The sequence below is a fragment of the Excalfactoria chinensis genome, chromosome 17, assembly GCF_039878825.1.
Source record: "Excalfactoria chinensis isolate bCotChi1 chromosome 17, bCotChi1.hap2, whole genome shotgun sequence".
In the NCBI taxonomy this organism is placed as follows: Eukaryota; Metazoa; Chordata; class Aves; order Galliformes; family Phasianidae; genus Excalfactoria; species Excalfactoria chinensis.
In genome coordinates this window covers 571986-591177 of record NC_092841.1, presented here as the reverse complement: position 1 = coordinate 591177, position 19192 = coordinate 571986, and the positions used below count along the sequence as shown (strand labels likewise).

At 47.9% G+C, this 19192-nt stretch overlaps 3 protein-coding genes across 4 annotated transcripts; 2 read left to right on the top strand and 1 right to left on the bottom strand.

The window, feature by feature from the left end:
* Window positions 1-3284: 3284 nt before the first annotated feature.
* Window positions 3285-9365, top strand: TMEM220 (transmembrane protein 220). 2 transcript variants are annotated; one of them, XM_072351749.1, is made up of 6 exons: window positions 3285-3509; window positions 3688-3717; window positions 4536-4596; window positions 6827-6950; window positions 7762-7821; window positions 8672-9349. In XM_072351749.1, exons 1-6 carry the CDS (start codon window positions 3423-3425, stop codon window positions 8802-8804), a joined length of 495 nt encoding a protein of 164 aa, XP_072207850.1. In that variant the 5' UTR covers window positions 3285-3422; the 3' UTR covers window positions 8805-9349. The 2 variants fall into 2 exon arrangements, with proteins under 2 accessions (XP_072207850.1, XP_072207849.1); XM_072351748.1 differs by lacking the exon at window positions 3688-3717 and having other exon boundaries at window positions 3323-3509; window positions 8672-9365.
* Window positions 9366-9980: 615 nt separating this feature from the next.
* Window positions 9981-12229, bottom strand: ADPRM (ADP-ribose/CDP-alcohol diphosphatase, manganese dependent). Its single transcript, XM_072351747.1, has 3 exons — window positions 11600-12229; window positions 11291-11407; window positions 9981-10546 (listed from the first exon to the last, which is right to left on the bottom strand). The coding sequence occupies exons 1-3, from the start codon at window positions 12156-12158 to the stop codon at window positions 10260-10262; spliced, it is 963 nt and encodes a 320-aa protein (XP_072207848.1). The 5' UTR covers window positions 12159-12229; the 3' UTR covers window positions 9981-10259.
* SCO1 (synthesis of cytochrome C oxidase 1) lies at window positions 12192-18550 on the top strand. Its single transcript, XM_072351746.1, is given in 6 exon segments — window positions 12192-12515; window positions 12518-12710; window positions 13270-13467; window positions 13863-13955; window positions 14068-14183; window positions 17693-18550. Coding segments are annotated over 6 exon segments (1011 nt in total). The 5' UTR covers window positions 12192-12233; the 3' UTR covers window positions 17822-18550.
* The last annotated feature ends 642 nt before the right edge of the window (window positions 18551-19192 follow it).

Below are 19192 nucleotides of genomic sequence, written 5' to 3'. Positions count from 1 at the left end.
AATTCTTTTATAGCCTGAAATACCCTTCCCTTCCTTAGCAGATACATTCAGAAGACCTGGACCTGGAAATTACACATCAAAACTAACAGCTCTTGTGCTGCCCAGAAGGCTGTGCAGAGAGATGACTGTTCCAAGCCATTACTTCTCTCATCGGTGCTTCCTAACCATTGGACTATCTCAGGCACACACAGTACACTGCCCCCTGCACTGGTCTCGCTGCTGGAGCTCAGCTCTTCCAAGGTTAAGGAGTGGAATGAAGATCTGGTAACAAAGGTTGCAACACAGAGACAAACTTGAGTGCTCTGCGGTGAGGTCTTGAATCCTAAAAAACATGAACCAAGGAATGAAGTGTAGTTCCTGGTGCCTCACCAAGGGGATGCAGCTCCTTGGTGACATACGGAAAATTTGCAAGGACATTTTGCCTGTTCCTCTTGGAAGTCCACAGTGCAAGATGGGTTTGTTGAGAAGAAAACAAGGCGTACACACACTGCTGCAGTGTAATCCCTGAGCTTTTCTCTAAGGATTGGTACCCTCTCCCTGGAATGCTTGTTAATAGGAAAGTTGTACACTTATGGGCACCTGTGGAGAGCTGTTTAATTTTGATGGGCTTCAGGACAGGAGTGTGAATCAATTTAAACATCAAGGAGGATTTAGTTATATTGGATGTGTCCTGCTGTTCTGCCTGCAGCCACCAGCAATCGTTTAATGTACAGAATAAAATAATTACTATGAAACACAAAGCCTACTCAGTGGGGCTGTAACAATGACAACCATTTACAAAGAGAGCTCTTGCTTCTTTGTGACATAGTCTGCAGCAGTTTAGTTTCTCATAACCTTTCCAAGAGAAGTCTTCATTAAAAATAGCAGGACTAGATGAGCATTAATCCCCTCTACAAATGCATTCACATGTCTTCCATATAATAATTTGGTGAGATGTAAATGGAGTTGAATGCTGCTACAGAAATCAGTGGGACTAACAGCCCAACAGTTTGTAACTACCACTGTGGGAGATAAGAGATCAGGAAATGATGAGGAAGTACTGTTTTTCTGAGCAGTGCCCTTTTTTTCTTCAGGCAATGCAAAAATAAATAAATAAATAAATAAATAGATAAAATAAAAATATCCCTGAATCACTTCTTCAGTGCAAAATCCTAGACCATTGGGTCCATACAAAAAATAGTGATTTAAATCCCAGCATTCTGGTTGGGAAAACCATAAGGCCTCCTTTTATCCCTGACTAGCTATTACTCCTCAATACTTCAGGCTCTTCAAGATCACAACATTCCCAAGCTATGATACCCAGAACTAACTTATTTCATGACTTTGGTGGGATGGGAGATACATGTGAGAAGCACTCAAGTAATGACAACTCCTTCTCTTCTGTGATGACAGATGTCAGTATCTTCATTATCTTTACAGTACACAAAAAGTCATGTTTCAGATACCCGCTACTACATAAATCTTTCTTCCATGTTGGCTGTGTGTAGAGGTGGACCCACAATGTTCTTCATGACTAGACAGTGGTTCTCAACTACAGGGAGGAACGAGACCACAGCATTCACAGAAGCTCCTTACTTTGTCTTGCTTATGCTGAAAAATTAATCTCTAGCCTTTCATAATCCTTCCTGACCTCCAAGATATCCCTGAAAACAGCAGCAACAGCCTATCTTGGTACCTTCCTCTCAGTGTTACTGCTAGTGACTTGAGCTGCAACAATCACCATGGTTGTTCTTATTCTAGGAACCTTCCGTGCCCAAACACACTCCAGCGTGCTTCAGGCCACCATGGTGACTAGCAATGTAAGCCCACAACTGTCCCAGCCAGCCTGTACCTTGAAGCCTGCACTTCAGCCCTCCCCCACTTCCCTAACTGCACCTTCCTGCACCTCCTGGGTGCTGACACATACAGAAGTGGGTAAAGGAGCTCCGCAGGGAACAGCAGGGGCTGGCTGCTCCCCAAGGGACAAGAGCTGGGAAGGACAGCACAGGGCAAAGGATCATAGAATGATAGAATTTAACAGGTTGGAAAAGATCTTAAAGATCTCCGAGTCCAACCACAATCTAACCAAAGTAACTCTAACAACCCTCTGCTAAATCATGTCCTTGAGCACCACATCCAAATGGTTTTTAAACACAACCAGGAATAGTGACTCAACTACCTCCCTGGGCAGCCTATTCCAGTGCTTAACAACCCTTTCTGTGAAGAAGTTTTTCCTGATATCCAACCTAAACTCCTCTGGATCAATTTGAGGCCATTTCCCCTCTTCCTGTCACCTGTCACCAGTGAGAAGAGACCAACCCCACTCTGCTGCAATCACCTTTCAGGTACTGGAAGAAAGCAATAAGGTCTCCCCTCAGCCTCCTCTTCCCCAGACTAAACAGCCCCAGTTCTTCAGTTGTTCCTCTTAGGCCATATTCTCCAAGCCCTTCACCAGCCTTATTACCCTTCTTTGGATCTGCTCCAGCATTTCCATGTCCTTTTTGTACTGAGGTGCCCAAATCTGAACACAGTACTCGAGGTGAGGCCTCACCAGTGCTGAGTACAGGGGCAGGATGACTTCCCTAGTCCTGCTCACCACACCATTCCTGATACAAGGGAGATACCAGCCAGGGTCTGTCCTACCATCTCTGTGTGGGGTGAGCAGTCCAGGCCCAACTGAGAGTCTGAGCCACCAGGGAAGGCCTTGGTGACAAGGCAGGTCTGACAACAAGCTGGGAAGTCAATCTACAGGTGATGGCCAGACAGACCCATGGTGGTGAGACAGGACTGAGGTTAGCTTGGGTCAACAGGCAAACAGACCAGGCTTTGCTGAGCTGGAGATTGGAAGTCCTGGAGCATAGGCCACTCAGTACACAGGCAAGGCCGCTCTTGTAAAGGCTCATGCATTTTCATAACTGCAGCAATCACAGAATCATTTACCTTGGAAAAGACCTCTCACATGACCAAGTATGTCTGTTAGCCCAACACTGCCACGTTCCCCACTGAACCATGTCCTTAAGCACTGCATCTGCACATCTTCGGAACACCACCATGGGTGGAGGCACCGCTGGGCAGTTCACAAAAGTCTTATTGTGTAAATTTCCATGTTTATTTCTTGTTTATTTCTTCAGACGAAATGATCTAGTTTATTTCCTCAGAACAACGATCTAATTTTCTTCCTGGTACATTATTTACTGCAGAAACACGCAAATGTTGGCATGAGGGATGTCGGGACGGCTCTAGTCCAGCACCCCATCCGCAGCAGGATTATCGCCATCAGCAGCCCCGCAAGCCTCGGAAACCTCCAGGGTCGGAGTTCCCACAGCCCGCCAACACAGCCGCTGCCGGCTGCACGACCCCGGCGGCACGAAGGGCAGCCAGCCCCTCCCGCAGGCCGCGGCCAGCCCGTCCCTCTCCCGGCGGAGGCGGAGAGCCGCGCCGCCATGGCGGGCTGCCGCACGGCGGGGCTGCTGTGGAGGCTCTGCAACTTGCTTATGGCCGCCTTCTTCGGGCTGGCGGCCGCCGTGCAGGTGAGGGCAGCGGGCGCGATGCTGTCCCAGGCCGTGGCGGAGCTCGGGCCCACGGCGGTACCGCGGCCTGGCGCGGTCCCGGGCCCCCGCACCCCGCACCCCTCCGTGTCCCGCACGCCGAGCCCGGCCTGGCCGGCGCGGAGGCTGCGAGGACTCAGGGTGCGCTTCCTCGCTGCAGGTGAACGACCCCGACGCCGGGCTGTGGGTGGTGAGTACGGCCTGGAGCTGTGCGGGGCTGACGGTGGGGGCCCCGCTCGGGTAGCGGCGGAACGGCAGAGCGCTTCGTCCGGCCGTGCCTGGGCCCTGTGTCCCCGGAGCAGCTCACCGACAGCCCTTTGCCACCGCCTGCGCTCAATGTGGGTCACCGGCTCGACTGCCTTCTGACAGCGCGGGCCTCAGCAGGGATCCCTAACTCAAGAACATTAAATAACTCACTCTTTTCTGTCTACTGCCGCCGTTCTCAGGAGCAGCCATCAATGGTCCTGGGGCAATGTAAGCAGGGCTTGGAGCCGCAGAGGACCGAGGGTTCCGCAGGTGGCAGGAGCTGTGGGTGGGTGCAGGCTGTTCTTGTCCCTTCTGTGTCCCTTGCACTCCCTGCGCATACCGTAAGCCGTGAGCCCGGCTGGCAGCAGCAGGGGGTCAGGATGCAGGAAGAGGGGCTGCTCGGTTCCCACCCAGCATGGACTAGGTTCGGGGTGTGCTGGACGGTTTGTCACAGGGCCTTTCCCTAGGGGAACCACAGTGTAGCTCAGGGCTGGGCACCCAGGACTCAGGTAACCCTGGAGCTGGGGCACAAGGGCTGGTGCTTGACTGATGGTCTCACAGCTGTGCCACACAAGGATTTGGGGTGGCAGGTGGGGGAACACTGGGTTGCTTCTGCTCAGAGGGAAGTGCCAGCATTACCAGGGAATGGGAAAGGGAGGGAGCCGCACAGCTGTTCTGTGCATCTCACAAAATGCAATGGAGAAGTGCTGCTGTAGGTGACTACTGCTTCCTTAGCTTGCTAAGTTTGTGTTTGATTAACAGGTTGTCTACTTGGTTCCGGCTGCCCTTACACTGCTTGTTGTCCTTAACCCTTTGGTAACAGGTATGATATTGGTGTGTAAAACACAATCTCTGCTCAAATTTTGCCCCTGAAAAGTTTATTTTCACTGAGTCATGGGTCAGGCTATATAGACTTGTGTCCTACTACATTTTGTGTGCAGAAAGCTGATGGACCTGCTTCTACAGAAGGTAGTGTTAGTACTTGTGATTGGAAATGCTGCAAGTGAACACAGGAGCCCCACTTACAGGGCTGCTACTGTGTTAGTTTTATCACTACACCTTGATTCAAGTGCTCATGGAACAAATGGAGCGCAATCCTGGAAGCATGTTCTGAACCTGGTTCTGTTGTTGACCTTAGTACATAGTTTAACCTGTGCAGTCTTCCTGTTGTAAAGTTGGGTTTTTGCTTATCTATGTCATATACAAGCTGTTAAACTCTGTACAGTGCTTTAAGAGAGCTAAAGGTCTTGTTTAGCATCAAGTAGTGCAGCTGCTCCATACAGCACAAAGGTGGTGCAGATGCTCAGAGAAGTCTGTGCAGTGACTGAGTTTCCAGCATTGCACACTGAGGGCTAACCTATGTGAAGTGTTGAAAGAACTGTTCAGACCAGATACTGCCCAGCACTCCAGAAAATAATTATTTTTTAATTTTCAAATGACTGTAACAGAAAAATGCAACTAAAACTCTCCAAACCAAATGATAGTTTAGAAAGCCAACATTGGTTTATTGCAGAGCTGGGTGCATGGGGATCCTTCCACAAAGCATGCACAGCCCAGAGCTAAATCACCCTCACTGTATGCATTCATACAGTTTCCATTAACTTCTTGCCTACTCTCAGAATTGTCATACGTGTTAAATCCACAGTTAAATGCACTGTTCAGTCAGGGGGTTCTTGCGGGGGGTCTCTGTTGGTCTCTTAGTTTACCCATAGGTAGTACTGATGTTGAAATACACAGATTGTGCTTTGGAACCTCTTTGTTTCCTAGATTGCTTTTTGTTGCCTCCCCACAAAGTTTGCAACAAGGGACCTGCTTTTGAATACAAACTAAATTGTTTAAATCTTTGGTATCATGACTGTGGTCATTTGAAGTAACTGTATCTTCTCTGAGTGAATATTTAATGTGATTTGAAACTACACTTATCCAGAAAGGATAATCTTCAGGAGTACAGTCATTGTCACAAATCATACCCTTACAATCTTTTGCCTACAAGGTGGCACCATTCATAAAACCAGAACCCATGAGAATTGCTGCTTGTGTTTTTAAATGTTTCGGGGGAGCTTGCAGTAGGTGCAGCCTGGCATTCAACTGGCCAGGAGAATCTGCAAGCTAATCTACAGGTATGTTACTTGCACTACAATCTTTAGGAAATAAAGATTAAAACTGCACAACTGTTGTGTAATTTGACATTTATACAAATTCAACAAGTGGTCTTTGCCACTCAGGTCTGAGGAACCCAGATTCAGCCTCTGCAGAGCTGCAGTGAGTTTGGCCGTATGATTAGTTTACTGTGCGATTGATCATGAAATTAGGTCACACTGAGTTCTTGAATTCTGGCAGCCCATCATTTTTCACACTTGCTTGGAGAGGTCAGTGCCTAGGAAAGACAGCTTTTGATTTTGCAGTGTTTGCTATGGAAGCTGCTGAGATCAGCTGGAGCTCAGCATATGTCATTTGCTCACCTCTCCTTGAGGGAATGGACATGGAAAGCAAGAAAAAACTGTGGGTCTATTCAGATTTTTCATGTGTCTGTTTCTCTCTTTAAAACATCAGTCCCCAGCCCCAAGGCAGAGATGTCAGGGCTGCTCATGATCACTGGCAAAAGGTCAAATGAAGGCCAGTCAGGGAGCAAGGCAGATGCGCCTTGTGCCATGGTGTTAGCACCGCTGGTCAGCACTCTGAGCATGCACTCAGAAAAGCTGTTTCTCCTAATTAAGCAAACTCCCATTTGTGGTCTGTCTTGTGATTTTCCGTGCATACTGAATGCTGGAACATGTTTTGCTTGCTTGGGCTAACAGGAAACCCTTTTCTTTGCAGCACTGCTGCCTAGAAGTTGCATTCCTGAGAAAGGAAAACCCCAGCTCACTAGCATACAATTTCAGCAGCACTTTCTAGCAGCTTTCCATAATCGTACAGATGCTGATATTAATTCTGTCTTCCTGTCTAGAGCATATGTGCTCGCTGCAGGCATTTCTGTTAGCAGCTTAGTTACTCTTCAATTCATAGAACGTACTTCATGCTACATTGTAGTTCCTGCCGGCTTATTTCCTCAGAAAACTTTATTTGGAGGAGGCTCTGTGACCTTCATTCTGCTGGCTGTACTATCGGGACCATTTCCTTGGCTTACTCTTTGTTTGCATATACTCAAGGAAACATTTTGCACGAAGAGGAGGGCAGGTAAGTACTGAATGTCCATGAAAGACTTTGGTACGCCAGGCTGTCTCCCAGTTGGGAGACATGTTTCTAAGCTTTGTTGGGCTGCTGCAGCGGTGCTGTTGGTTATGGCTAATCAAACCAAAGAGGAAGGAACACAACATTACAAAACAGCAATCTGTTGGATAAAAGAACTGAAAGGTAGATGAGGGATCATGTCTGAATCCTTCCCCACTGAGGCATCTAGATTTAACTGGGGACAGTTCTGGCTTTCAGAGACCACAGCACAGTACTGTGAAATAGCTGGGTGTTGTGCTACAGGACCAGTATAAATTGCATTTAGTGTTAAAAACTCTTAAGGTGATACCAGTTTTGTGCGTAACTGTCACAGCCTGCTGAGTCTTCTGAATTGTTGGGTACTGAGGGGGAGGGAGGATCTTTCACCTGGACATGCCTTTGATTGCTTGGCTAAACTGGGTGCTTGCTCAGCACAGAGGGGAAGCAGTAGCAGCTAACACTTCTGTTTACAGTGAGGAGTACTGGAGTGTTGCTTTGCTATATATTGATGAGGGAAGTGCACTATAGAATCTAAGTTTAGCAACGCAACAAAAAAAGCAGCAGGAATTTCTGCAGCTGTATAGCTTAGTTGTGTGTTTGTACATTTGAGGCGAGAGACAATACTGTAATTATAAGTGCAGTCCCTATAACATATATTTAACATCTCCAAAGGGAGACAGCCCATATTTACCATATTCTTTTGGAGGCAGTTTGCATTTTTCATAAGCAAGCAGTTGTTTCCATTATTTTCTGATCTAGTTTTTGTTTGGCTTTTTAGAGAGTTGTTTGGTCTGGTGATTATTACAGCATGGATGAGTCTTTGTCGCAGTTCAGCAAAGTAAGTTTTTCTTAATTCACTCGTGTTCAGATTTAGTGAGTAGCTTCTTGGAAACCTGTAGGTGATTTTGGCTGCTTATTTTTCTACTTCGTGTTTTGATGTTTGCGTGGTCCTTTGTGGAGCCAGGATCCTCTCCAAGTCAGGATGTTCTGTGATCTTCTGACTCATGTTACGGTCTAAATCTTAATCCTCAGCAGCAGTATTTGGTGCTGCAGCTTGTAGGGTTCTTCACACCTAGAAGTCTGCAGAAGTAGGGGGAAGGAAAACTTTTTTTTTCTTGCTTCTTCTGCAGTAGTGAGCAGGAGACACATTCCCCTTTTGCACCAGGACAGTGTACTCTTCCTGTGGGACAGGCCAGCGAACATGAGCCACAACTGCTAATGAAAGCTATAAAACCATTTCTACCATTGCTCCCAAATTAGGAACTTTCCAGTGGGGGAGTTTGTCTAATGGTGTTTGCTGCGTTCTGCCAGCACAGACAGGGCTGCAAGTGCTTTCCCTTCCAGCCTCTCTGGAGATCTGTACTACAGCAATTTCACTAAATTAATTCCTAACAGCTGGGAGCATGAAAAGTCTCAGGCTGCCAAACAATGTTTTATAATGTTAAAACGTGTAATATGCTCTGAGCAGTGCTTTTGTCACCTGTTTTATATAGCCTGAGATGGTGGCAGAAAACATTTCTGCTGGCATATGGTATGGCTCCGCTAAAGGACTCAGCTGATGCAGCTATAGAAGCTACGTAGAGATGACACGGTGGCCGAAGGCTCTTTGCTGTTTTTAGCCAACCACAGCCATGGGAGCAGTAGCAGTCTGATCTTAAACAGCACTGTTGCATTTTGCTTCTTTCTAGGAATCCGCTGGGTGGAATTCATTTGACTGCTGCAATCTTGGTTGCTCTCTTCCCCTTTGTTTCGTGGCTGTACATTTATATGAACAAAGAGATGCGAGAATCTTGGCCAGAACACTGCAAAACTGTGATATGACCTGGTGGAGACGGCACGTAAATAAGCATTCTGACCTTATTTTATGCTGCTTTTTTGTTCTTAATGAAAGGTTAGTATCAGTTTGATAGGACAGGAATGTCTGGCTGCTTCCCACAGTGTAGCTTGAGGTTTCCAGAAAAAACTGAAGAGTGTTGTCAAATCCAAGGGGAGAATTTTTCTATGGACACTGTTCAGCCTGCTGCTCTGGATGTTTTCAAAGCATTGTTGACCTTCAGTGTGTTCTTAGATTGATTATTCAAAATATCTGGGCATCCCCAGTTCAGTCTCTCCTTCCATCTTGTATCTGGGAAAGCTAATGGTCTGTAACGTTAAGTAGATCAAACATTTTGTTTCAATAAATGACTCATTATGGATATAAAACTTGAAAGATGTCTGCCAAGATAATCCACTGAGATTTGCTGAAAGATTAACCAGTCAGTGTTTCTGTTCCTATGCTAAAATTGTAAGTGGAATACATTTAAAGTAATTTTTTTGCTACTATCTTTAACTGAAAGTTAGTTTTGAGTATTAAATACAATTTTTTTAAAGAAAATCCAGTGAAAGCTTCTTTATTTTCTGCAAATAGCATGCTCAGAGTGCCGCCAGCAGACATGGTCACTATTACAACTTGCTTCTCCCAGAATGTCTGCTCCTGGAAAGCAGAATCTATGCAGCGGCCCAGACAGTAAGCATGCTCCATCATCACCACTAGTGGAGAAGGAAGCACAGGTGAATGAATACTCAGACTGTGAGAGACAGCATGGATCCAGATGCAGCACAGCAACACACTTCAAGTCATCCCAAGTTAGAGCTTGTTCCTTCAGTGCTGCTGCAGGCCAGGCACACATGTATCCCACCTGCTGTATCTGCGGCATTAGAAGATGCCAGTTTTCCTGCCTTCATTTTAATTTAAAGCTTGGGCCTCTCTGCACTGTGCTCTGATGTAGCACAGACAATGCCCATTTTCATTGGCTTTGCTTTTTTTTCCAAAATGACTCAAGTCATTTAAAGCAGAGTTCAGAAGACTGCTGTGGGCTACAGGTTAGACTTTCCGGCTAGATGTATGTAGCTACTTCTGGGCAGGTACAATTTTGAATGCTTTAAATCTGACAAATATGCCCATAAAAACAAAACTACCAACTAGGATTTTTGTTTGTTGGTGTTTTTTCCACAATAAATAACAATCTGTTCAAGACTGGGTGGTTAAGTCAACATTTTGCATTCTTCAAACACAGTTACTGGCCTTCTCTATTCTCCAAGAAGGTGAGTCTTTTTCCTTACAGAAACATGGTTTTTAGAGTTCTGCATCTGAGAGAGAGAAACATGAGAGTTAAAACTGTAAGGACCAGCCATGTAGATCTTTCTACAAACAAAGAATGTGCTGGATCTCGTACTTCTTAGTCTGAGTACTTCCCAAAGAAGAAAAGTTTGCAGTTAGACATCTGCTCAGCATTTTCAGAAACACATCACTCTGTCTGAAATTCTGCCCCTTCCCTTTAATACCATTTTATCATCATAGACATAAACAGTCCCAAAGGCATTGCTTTCGGGTGGAGTTTCAATAACCCCCTCCAAAGTCAGATGATGAACACCATGCGAGTCTAAACAGTAGCCACCGTCGTGCAGGTGCCCTGCAATAAAGCAGACCACACACTGATGAGAATGTATGACAGAAAGGGCATCTCTGTAATTCCAGGCTAGGCAAACTTTGCTTGAAGATTCTGGGTGGATGGGCTGATGACCTGCAGTGGAGAGGGAAAGAAGCAGGAAGGTTACTGAACAAATAACAGAATCACCTCCAGTCCAACTGCCCGCATACCACCAACCACCACTAAACCACATCTCTCAGTACAACATCTTGAATACCTCCAGGGATGGTGACTCCACCACCTCCCTGGGCAGCTTGCTCCAATACCTGATTGCTCTTTTGGAGAAGAAAGTTTTCCTAATATCCAACCTGAATCTCCTCTGATGCAACATGAGGCTATTTCCTCTTGTCCGGTCACTAACTACAACCTGCAGGAGGTTACGGCAAGGCGCGGGTCAGCCTCTTCTCCTGTGTAATGCCATGTACCCACACCTCCTTGTTTGGGGATTTTCTATATAAACAGAACTACTTTGATTTGGAGTGCAGGAAAAATCAGGGCGTAGTGGAATACTGAGGTCACAGTCTGAACCAATGGGTGACTGCATGAGTGTGTGGCTGCCTGGAACAGGGAGTGTCTGGAGCCACCCCTTCCACCTCCGGGATAGTTCCTGTGCAGTCTGAGCCTGCGCAGGCCCCTTTCCCCGGCCCTTCTCTCCTTCCTGGGTGGGAAGCTCAGGCTGCTGCCTCTATCCAACAAGCTCACCCAAGTGTGAGGCACAGCTGCTATTCTCCAACTACACCACTTACATACATACAACTACAATACTATGTTTTCCCCTGCTAACTTGTATTGTAATGCTTCCTAACCATTTTGCATATATCCTCCGTATCCACCTACCCATAACGACAACTTTTTCCTGGTTTTCATCAGAGAACTTGAGTACGTCGTCAAACCAGTCCAGCTGGGCTTGGCTAAACCCTCCATTGAATTCTACAAACTGAGGTTCTTCAAGTCCTGCAATGAAGAAGATTAGGCACACATGCACGCACCTGCTGCACGTTCCTTATCTGCGCCACATTGATCAATATTTAGGACAAACGGCTTATTCTTGGCATTTTTGTGGCACTCCGGCCTCCCTTTATGAGGCCGGGCGCCGTGTCAGCGCTGCGGGGCGGCCGAGCCGCACTACCCCGAGCGCGGCGGTACCTGCGGGGCTGTTGAGGTTCGCGTTGTGGTTCTTCTCCCTCAGCAGCCGCAGCGCCGCCCGGTGCTGGGGGCTGTCGGCGTCCCGGCCCAGCGTGCTCAGCTCGTAGCCGTCCAGCAGCACGAAGCGGAATCGCGCCGCCGGGCAGAAGTGGTACGCCTGGCAGTCCCCGGGCGGCGCGGCGGGCGGGCCGGCGGAGGGCGGCGGGCGGCTGCGGAGGCCGCTGTGCGCCAGGCAAGCCCGGCTGAAGTTGTACAGCTCGTGGTTGCCCCAGACGTGGTGCACCGGCACCCGCAGCCGTCCCAGCGCCTCCAACACCCGCCCCAGCGCCGCCTCGGCCGCGCCGCTCCGCGCGTTGACGCCGTCGATGCAGTCGCCCAGCTGCAGCACGAAGGCGGGCGGCGGCCGCTCGGCAGCCCAAGCGTCCACGGCGGCCCGCAGCAGGCGGAGGCTGTGCCGGTAGTAGCGCCGCCGGCAGCCCCAGAAATCGTGGCCGTCCTCCGCGTCCGCGTACTGGACGTCGGCGATAACCCCGAAGGAGAAGCGCGGGGCGGGCTCCATGGCGGCGGCTGCCCGGGGCCGGAAGGGGCCGGCGGCGGGGAGGGACGGGGCGGAGCAGCGGGCGGCGGTGGCGGCATGGCGGCACTACGGGGCCCGCGCTGCTGGCGGCTGTGGCGATCCTGCCGCCTCCCGCCCGGCGCTGCCGCCGCGTTCCCGATCCGGGCGCAGCCGCTGCAGGGCCGGACGGCGGCGGTGCTGCTGCCGCCTCGCGGGGCTGTGCCCGCACCGAGCTGCCGCTCCGCGTCCCGACTGCCGCCCGGAAGCGGCTCCCGCGCGGCCCCGCAGCGGACGGTGAGTGAGCGGCACGTGGGGGTGATGGGGAGGAAGAGTTCCACGCTCCCTCCTGCCCTGCTGTCCCCGTCCCTCTATCCCTGCCCTGCTGTCCCCGTCCCGGGGCCGGGATCCCGCCCAGCGCGGTGTGCGGGCTGCACCCGGCCCCTGACCGAGCTCTCCTCCGGCAGCCGGTGTCCTGGCGGGCGCTGGGAGCCGCCTTCATCCTTTGCGGAGGGCTGCTGCTGGCCATGAAGAGGGCGAAGAAGGCGAAGGAGGACAGTGAGTGTTCCCGCAGCCCGGCAGCGGTCGCGGGGGGTCGGGGTTGGAATCGCCCTTCTGCAAACTGCTGCTCCTTCGGCCTCCTCTTCGCGTTCTCACGTGCGCTGTTGCTGTCGCCACTCTCTGATCCTTGTTTTCGCCGCGTGCGAAGCCCCCAAGGGGTGCGAGAACCCTCCGGGAGCTGCGGTTATTGTGCACGCGTTTCCTCACTGTTAACGCTGAAGCTGAGAGACGGCACAGCTTCCAGGTGCGTTCAGTTCCTCAGTGTGTACCGAGCCAGGCCACTCAAATCTCGGTGTGATGCAGCTGTGACAGCAACGTGAACGCGCAGTGACCGTGAAAGGTCGTGCCGATTTTTGGATGGTAGCACTGGTGCAGAGGTTTGGCTAAAGCAGAGGGTGCTGCTGGGGAGCCCTGTCTGCTTGGGAGCTGTGTGCGGTGGGTGCCAGCAGAGCTCGGCACTCTGAGCAGCACTTACAGGGCGGCTGCTGCTTCGGGGCCTGAGCTGTGGGGATGGGGCATGGATTGCAGGGCGGGAATTCACCTGCTGTTCCTGTAGAGCTGGAGAAAGAGCGGAACCGAGGCATCGGGAAACCACTGCTGGGAGGGCCCTTTGCGCTCGTCAGCCACGATGGACAGCCCAAGACCAACAGGGACTATCTCGGCCAGTGGGTGCTCATCTACTTCGGCTTCACGCACTGCCCCGACATCTGTCCTGAGGAACTCGACAAAATGATGGAAGTGGTGGATGAAATCGGTACGGGAATTCAGCTGGCGGAGCTGTAGGAGGGCAAGGCTTATCGTGGTGACCTGTGGGAGTAAATGACTGTCTTACAAATCAGTGTTAATTAGCAGTCAGTAGTTGAATTAATTACTAAGTGATATATAAGTCAAGCTTCCTGTCTCTAGGATCAGATATTTGGGATGTGACAGCGCTGACCTTTCTAGAACAGAGGATTTCTCTTTAATAAGGCACAGCCGTGGCAGGTTACATGTGCTCGCGTTCTGCACCAGAGCCTATTTGTTTTCTCCTCCAGCTGGGAGCTGTGCACAAGCACAGATTTTGTAGCAATCCACGTGTGACTGTGTTTGAAGGGAAATGACTTTTAGGTTGCTAAGAAAAATTGTAATTGTTGATGTTTCTGTTCACAGACAGGATCCCGTCCTTGCCTGATCTGACCCCGCTCTTCATCACCATTGATCCCGAGAGAGACACTGAAGAAGCCATTGCCAGATATGTTAAAGGTACATTTTATTTTCTACCTTGGAGCTTTATAGTGTTCAATGAAGAGTACTGAAAAGGAGGACTCGAGGATTCCTTTTGCTCGAATATCTGAATGTCTTTTTTTCTCTGTAGAATTTTCTCCAAAGCTGGTTGGATTGACTGGTACCAGAGCACAGATTGACCAAGTGGCCAAAGCCTTCCGTGTGTATTACAGCGAAGGTCCCAAAGATGAAGACAATGATTACATTGTGAGTAAATGTAGGCCTTTGCCTCATGGAATGCTTTGGTTGAGAACGGGATTAAGATTTTAATCAAAAGGCAGCTGTTATAATCTGTGACAGAGCCCTGTTGCACCGCCATGTTGAGCTGTGTTGTAAGAGGGCTCTGACTGAGACCTCTACAAGCTCAGCACCTCACTGAAGTGTAGCTCCGAAAGCATGCAGTCCAAGTTCTTCATACAGAATGCACATGAGCTCTCAGGCCTGGTAATGAATTGAAGTTCTTTTTCATCACATAACCTTTTTGTCTGGCTGTTTTCTCATGTGCTCCAAAGTGAAAATGGAACTGAGGAATTACAGCAAGACTAAGAGGAAGAACTAAGAGGACAGTGTTTAACAGCTTATTTCCTGCCAAACTGAGACCAAGAAGCAGGATTTTCCTGACAAGAGACTGGGATGATGCAAAATTGGCCTGTAGATAACATGGCAATCTTCCTCCTGTGTCAAATGGCATGGAAGAGAAAGCATGTTAATGCTAAAGTAAGCAAGAATAAAATACATAGCATAATAGTGTGAAGGAAAAACTGAGATTTAAGTAAAACTGAACAGGGTAGTCAAAGCCTTACCTATTGGAAATGAATGGGACTGGCGGTAGGCGCTCACAGCTGCTGCCAGGGCCTTCTGCATTTGGCACAACCTGACAGGCAGGAAGAGTGAAGAAAGGTGCAAGGGAAGTGACAAGTGAGTGTATGCATTGTAGGATAGATTTCTTATTGCAAGAACTGAAGGGCATCAGAGAAAACTAAAAGTGGATTCAAAGGGAAAGGTGGTGGGGTTCGTTGAAGTGAGCATTTGAGAAGTTAAGTCCATTGCTGTAGATGCGAGCAGTAGATGTATAGATGAGCCTTGATTATTCTTTGAGGAAAAAATTCCCTTGATGATGATGATGAAATGCAGAGAAATCACGCACAGCTTGGGAGGCCAGTGAGATAGAAATGTTTGGAAACTGGCAGATCAGAGGGGAAAGTAGCACTTCATTTTGGTTTTAGGCTGATCTGGTGTTTTTATTCTTACTCTCATTTTTAAAACTGCCTGACTGCAGCAAATGAATTACGCATGTGGACAAAAGGTTGGTGGAACAAAATCGTTGTTGCAGGTAAAGAACAGGCTAAAGCAACACACAATCTAAGTAAAGGGGAGACAGTCACACGCTCAGCTGAACTCCTAAAGCGTGCCAGGTGGGACACCAAGAACCAGCCTTTGCTTCAAGTGGCAGCTCAGTAGCTAGAGGGCAGTGTGCAAGGCAGTACATTTGGATGGAGGGAGGAGCTTGCTGGGGAAACTCAACAGAAATTGTGATCAGTCTTCTGTCAGTCAAAAGGTAATGCCTAAATCAGATTTATAGGAGGGAGATGTAAGAATAGGAGGATTGGCAAAGGATGTGGATTAAGTAGAGGAAAAAAAATCTGTTGGATCTTAAAATAAATGTGTGAACAGAGTTTCAGAAGAGATGAAAAGAGGCCACAAAAGCTGAAGGAGGGCTGCTGTTTGTGAATTAAACCATGTGTGGATTCTAGTAAAGCACTTCGAGGTTTTAATACAGGGATCTTGCCATGGGAATGAAATGTGTAGGTGAGAACAGCTTCAAGAGAAGCTGGAAGGAGAAACAAAAGGAGACCATAACTACAGATGTAATTATGAGAAAGGATTCAGGCTCCAGAGAAAACAGCTGTGCTGTGCTGGGGTTGTGCTGAGCACCTGGAAGGCTGGAGTGTGAGAAGAGCAGTAGGGAACAGGGAGGAAGAAAGCAGCGTTTGGAGCAGGAGAACAGCCTGAGAGCTGCAGCTGCGGTGCCACAGGGAGCAGCGTGTGCTTCTTTTCTGGCTGTACTGCAGTGAGCTCTGCCTATTTGCTGTGGGAAGGTGAGGAGATGCAGGTCTCTGAAAGCAACTGGAAAGAGGGTAACAGCAACAGGAAACCTTGGAAAGAGAGCTGGAGGCTGTTTTTGTGCCTGCCATTGACCCAGGCAGTTACTGCTCTGCCGCTTCTTTCAATAAGGTTTTTTTTTCCTCACTGTGTCGTGCACAGAGCTGCCTTCCAGTCAGTGAGGAAGATCGATGCTTGTGCAGGAGCGAGTGCTGTGTGCTGTGTGCTCTGCGTGCTGCTGAGCAGGGGGGAGGAGGTAGGGGTCAATTCTCTGTTTGCTTCGGCTTGAAAAGAACAGAGATGAGCGTTTACAGATAATCATTACTAAACATCTATTTGTATTTCTCAAGTATTATTTGAATATTAGTAGTTCTTATGTAATAATCTCAATTTCACGTTTAACGACATTGTGAAATTTTTTATCTTTTATTTATCTATATTATTCTGTGCTTTCTTGCACACAGGCAACGTACCCTCCTGGCTGTCCTTACCCTCCTGTAGGCAGGGAGTTCAGGTTCTATGGGCAGGCTGCCTGTTCTGGATTTTGTTGTTGGTCGAAGGGCAGGAGGGTCTGGATTATAATTCAGACTCCCTTAAAAGGTTCTTGTGTTCGATTTTTTTTTATCATTTCTCAAGTATTTGATACCAAGAGTAAAATATTTTAGATAAATGTAGTTCAGTAAAATCTTAAGAAATAGAAATTCCTTTATAGAAACGCTATAAAATTTAATGCATCCTTGTAGCTTCTGATGCTGGAAATGCTTTTGCGACTTCTTGGTTCCAAACACAGACCTGCTCTTGGTCTTTTTTGTCAGGTGGCACCAAGGTTATGTTCTCACTGCAGCAATCATGGGTTCCTAACCTCCATTCTCAGTTTATTACGTCTTTTCTCATAGAGATGCTGTTAGACGAAGGCCATACTTTCAGTGATGCTTTAAAGATACTTTAAATAGATTTTTCTAAAACATAAATAAAATTGGAGTAACTCAAACTTCCAAATTATTGTTAATGTTAATTTTTTTCATGTTATTTCAAGTTCTGTCCCATTATGTTGGCTCAGATCTGTCTGGTGTCTGCAGATGCCATCACAAGGAGCCAGCAGAGGGAGCCCTCTCCCAGCACCTGGTGTTTGTGCACCAGCTCCTGTGAATGCAGCTCCTGTGTCCCAGAGGGCGAATTCATTTCAGCGAAGCATCTCCATTTATTCTGGAATTACATGATAAGAGCAACAGAAACCTGGATACCTTCTGGAGCTGGAGAGCATTAGGAGAATTAGAAGGAAACTAGGAAAAGTGAGGGGAAAGAAGCCTGTGCCTTCCCCATGTTTTCCCATCTCTGTGTGTGCTTAGGGAGGGTTGCCTCTGCCTGGGGAGGATCTGTCTGCATACAGAGCTCTTTCATGCATCCTGAGTGCCAACGAGGCGTTTGTTCTGCCAGGTAGAACAACAGAAGGTCACTGAGGTGATGATAAAGTTTCCCCAGCTCTTACTTTAGTTTGTTGGCAAGAAGTCCTGTTGGGCAGCTGGATGCACAGCTGAATGGAGCTGGTTGCTGCTGTCTTTGGGAGATGTGCGGGATCTTTTTTCAGCAGATAACAATGTGCTTTCTTGCAGGTGGATCACACAATAATAATGTACCTCCTTGGGCCAGACGGTGACTTTGTGGACTATTACGGCCAGAATAAGAGGAGTGCTGAGATTTCTGCTTCTATTGCTGCACACATGAGGAAATACAGATCGTAAACTATGAGGTCTCCAGACATATATCAGTTGTAGAGTTGGCTATAATGGGGCACTGTATTCAGTGGAGCTCAAGCAGAAGTACATGAGTGTAATGTCCAGCCACCACACACCTCTTTTCTCCCAAATACAAAAGGCAACAGTACTCAAAAATTGACAGCACCTTTCTGATGGATAGTATTTATAGTGAGAGCTGGACTACAGAATGAAATTCAGGATTTCTTGGAAACATGGTGTACAAAAGGTAAAAAAATGCTTTTCAGAAGAGCACCTGGTAGAATTAGTTGATATCTCTCAGCCAGACATCATCGAGAGGACCTTTGCTTTCTTTTATTCATGCCTTCTGGGAATGGCACTTAGAATATTGTGAGAGAGGCTGAGAATACTCCATTGCTGAGGCCAAGAAGGTGAAGAGCTCTGGAAGCATCAGCAGCTGCCGTGTGTGGCACCAGTGCTGTGTTGTGCCCAATCTTCCTCATTTGAATGCAGAAATGGTGGTTGTTTTTCCTGGTGATTTCTCCAAGGAAGCAACGTTGGCTTGTAAGGAAATGAATAATGAGTTGCAAATATGTTTTTCTTTCGATCTAAATGATTTTATGCATAGTCAGCCTGATTGTGCTCTGCTGAGTAATGAAATGGGGAGGATGAAGAGGGGTCTGTTTCCATGCATAGGGCTGTCAAGCAGATAAAATTAATGCATTGCAGCACTTGAGAATAAAGATTGCTTTGTGTAATTGTTTATCATTTTCTGAAGTTTCCAGGAAGTGCCTCCTGGTAAAGAGTGGCTGCAGTGCGCGTCTGGAATTGTCTGCACATGGGGACAGCATTATAGAGAGCCTGGAGTGTGTTAGCAGCTCTGCAACGCTAGAGAGGTTTGTGCAGAAGAGGTCTCAGTTGCAGAGTGGCTGTGAGGCATCTGTTTGCGTTTTCTTTAATTTGATTTGACTGATAATGGGATATCATCAGAACTTGCATGCTGGTCAAACCTCGTGCTGGATTTCATCTCTTTAGAAAGTAGTGTTGATATATACATTATAGCAGGAAAGGCCATTGTGTAGTTCGGATTTGCTTACCAGCGGGAATTTTGTGTACTGGTTTATACCAGCTGCTTTAGTGTTGTAGTAGAATTTAACATCCTTTTCAGCTGTTGAGCTTGTGGTATTTTTTCTCTTGTTCTGGATGCTTTGGATGCAGTTAGAAAAGAGGAGCAGCTTCCAAAGGAATTTTCTCATGCTGGGTCTCGTGTCACTTAGAGCCCTGTCACATCCAAGGCATTACCAGTAATATCAGTGTTTGGGATGAGTGGCACTGGCAATAAGAATTTGGTTTTCATAGAGTCAGTATTGTTTCTGAGGAGTCTTATCTCACCTGTTA

Excerpts from the sequence above, each read along its gene's own strand:
- ADPRM (XM_072351747.1), bottom strand. The coding sequence starts at position 12,158 with ATGGAGCCCGCCCCGCGCTTCTCCTTCGGGGTTATCGCCGACGTCCAG. Across the intron at positions 11,408-11,599 it reads GAACCTCAACAGCCCCGCAG|GACTTGAAGAACCTCAGTTT; the intron begins GTACCGCCGCGC and ends TCTTCATTGCAG. Across the intron at positions 10,547-11,290 it reads GGAAAAAGTTGTCGTTATGG|GTCATCAGCCCATCCACCCA; the intron begins GTAGGTGGATAC and ends TCTCCACTGCAG.
- TMEM220 (XM_072351749.1), top strand. The coding sequence starts at position 3,423 with ATGGCGGGCTGCCGCACGGCGGGGCTGCTGTGGAGGCTCTGCAACTTG. Across the intron at positions 4,597-6,826 it reads CCTTAACCCTTTGGTAACAG|AAAACTTTATTTGGAGGAGG; the intron begins GTATGATATTGG and ends TTATTTCCTCAG. Across the intron at positions 7,822-8,671 it reads CTTTGTCGCAGTTCAGCAAA|GAATCCGCTGGGTGGAATTC; the intron begins GTAAGTTTTTCT and ends GCTTCTTTCTAG.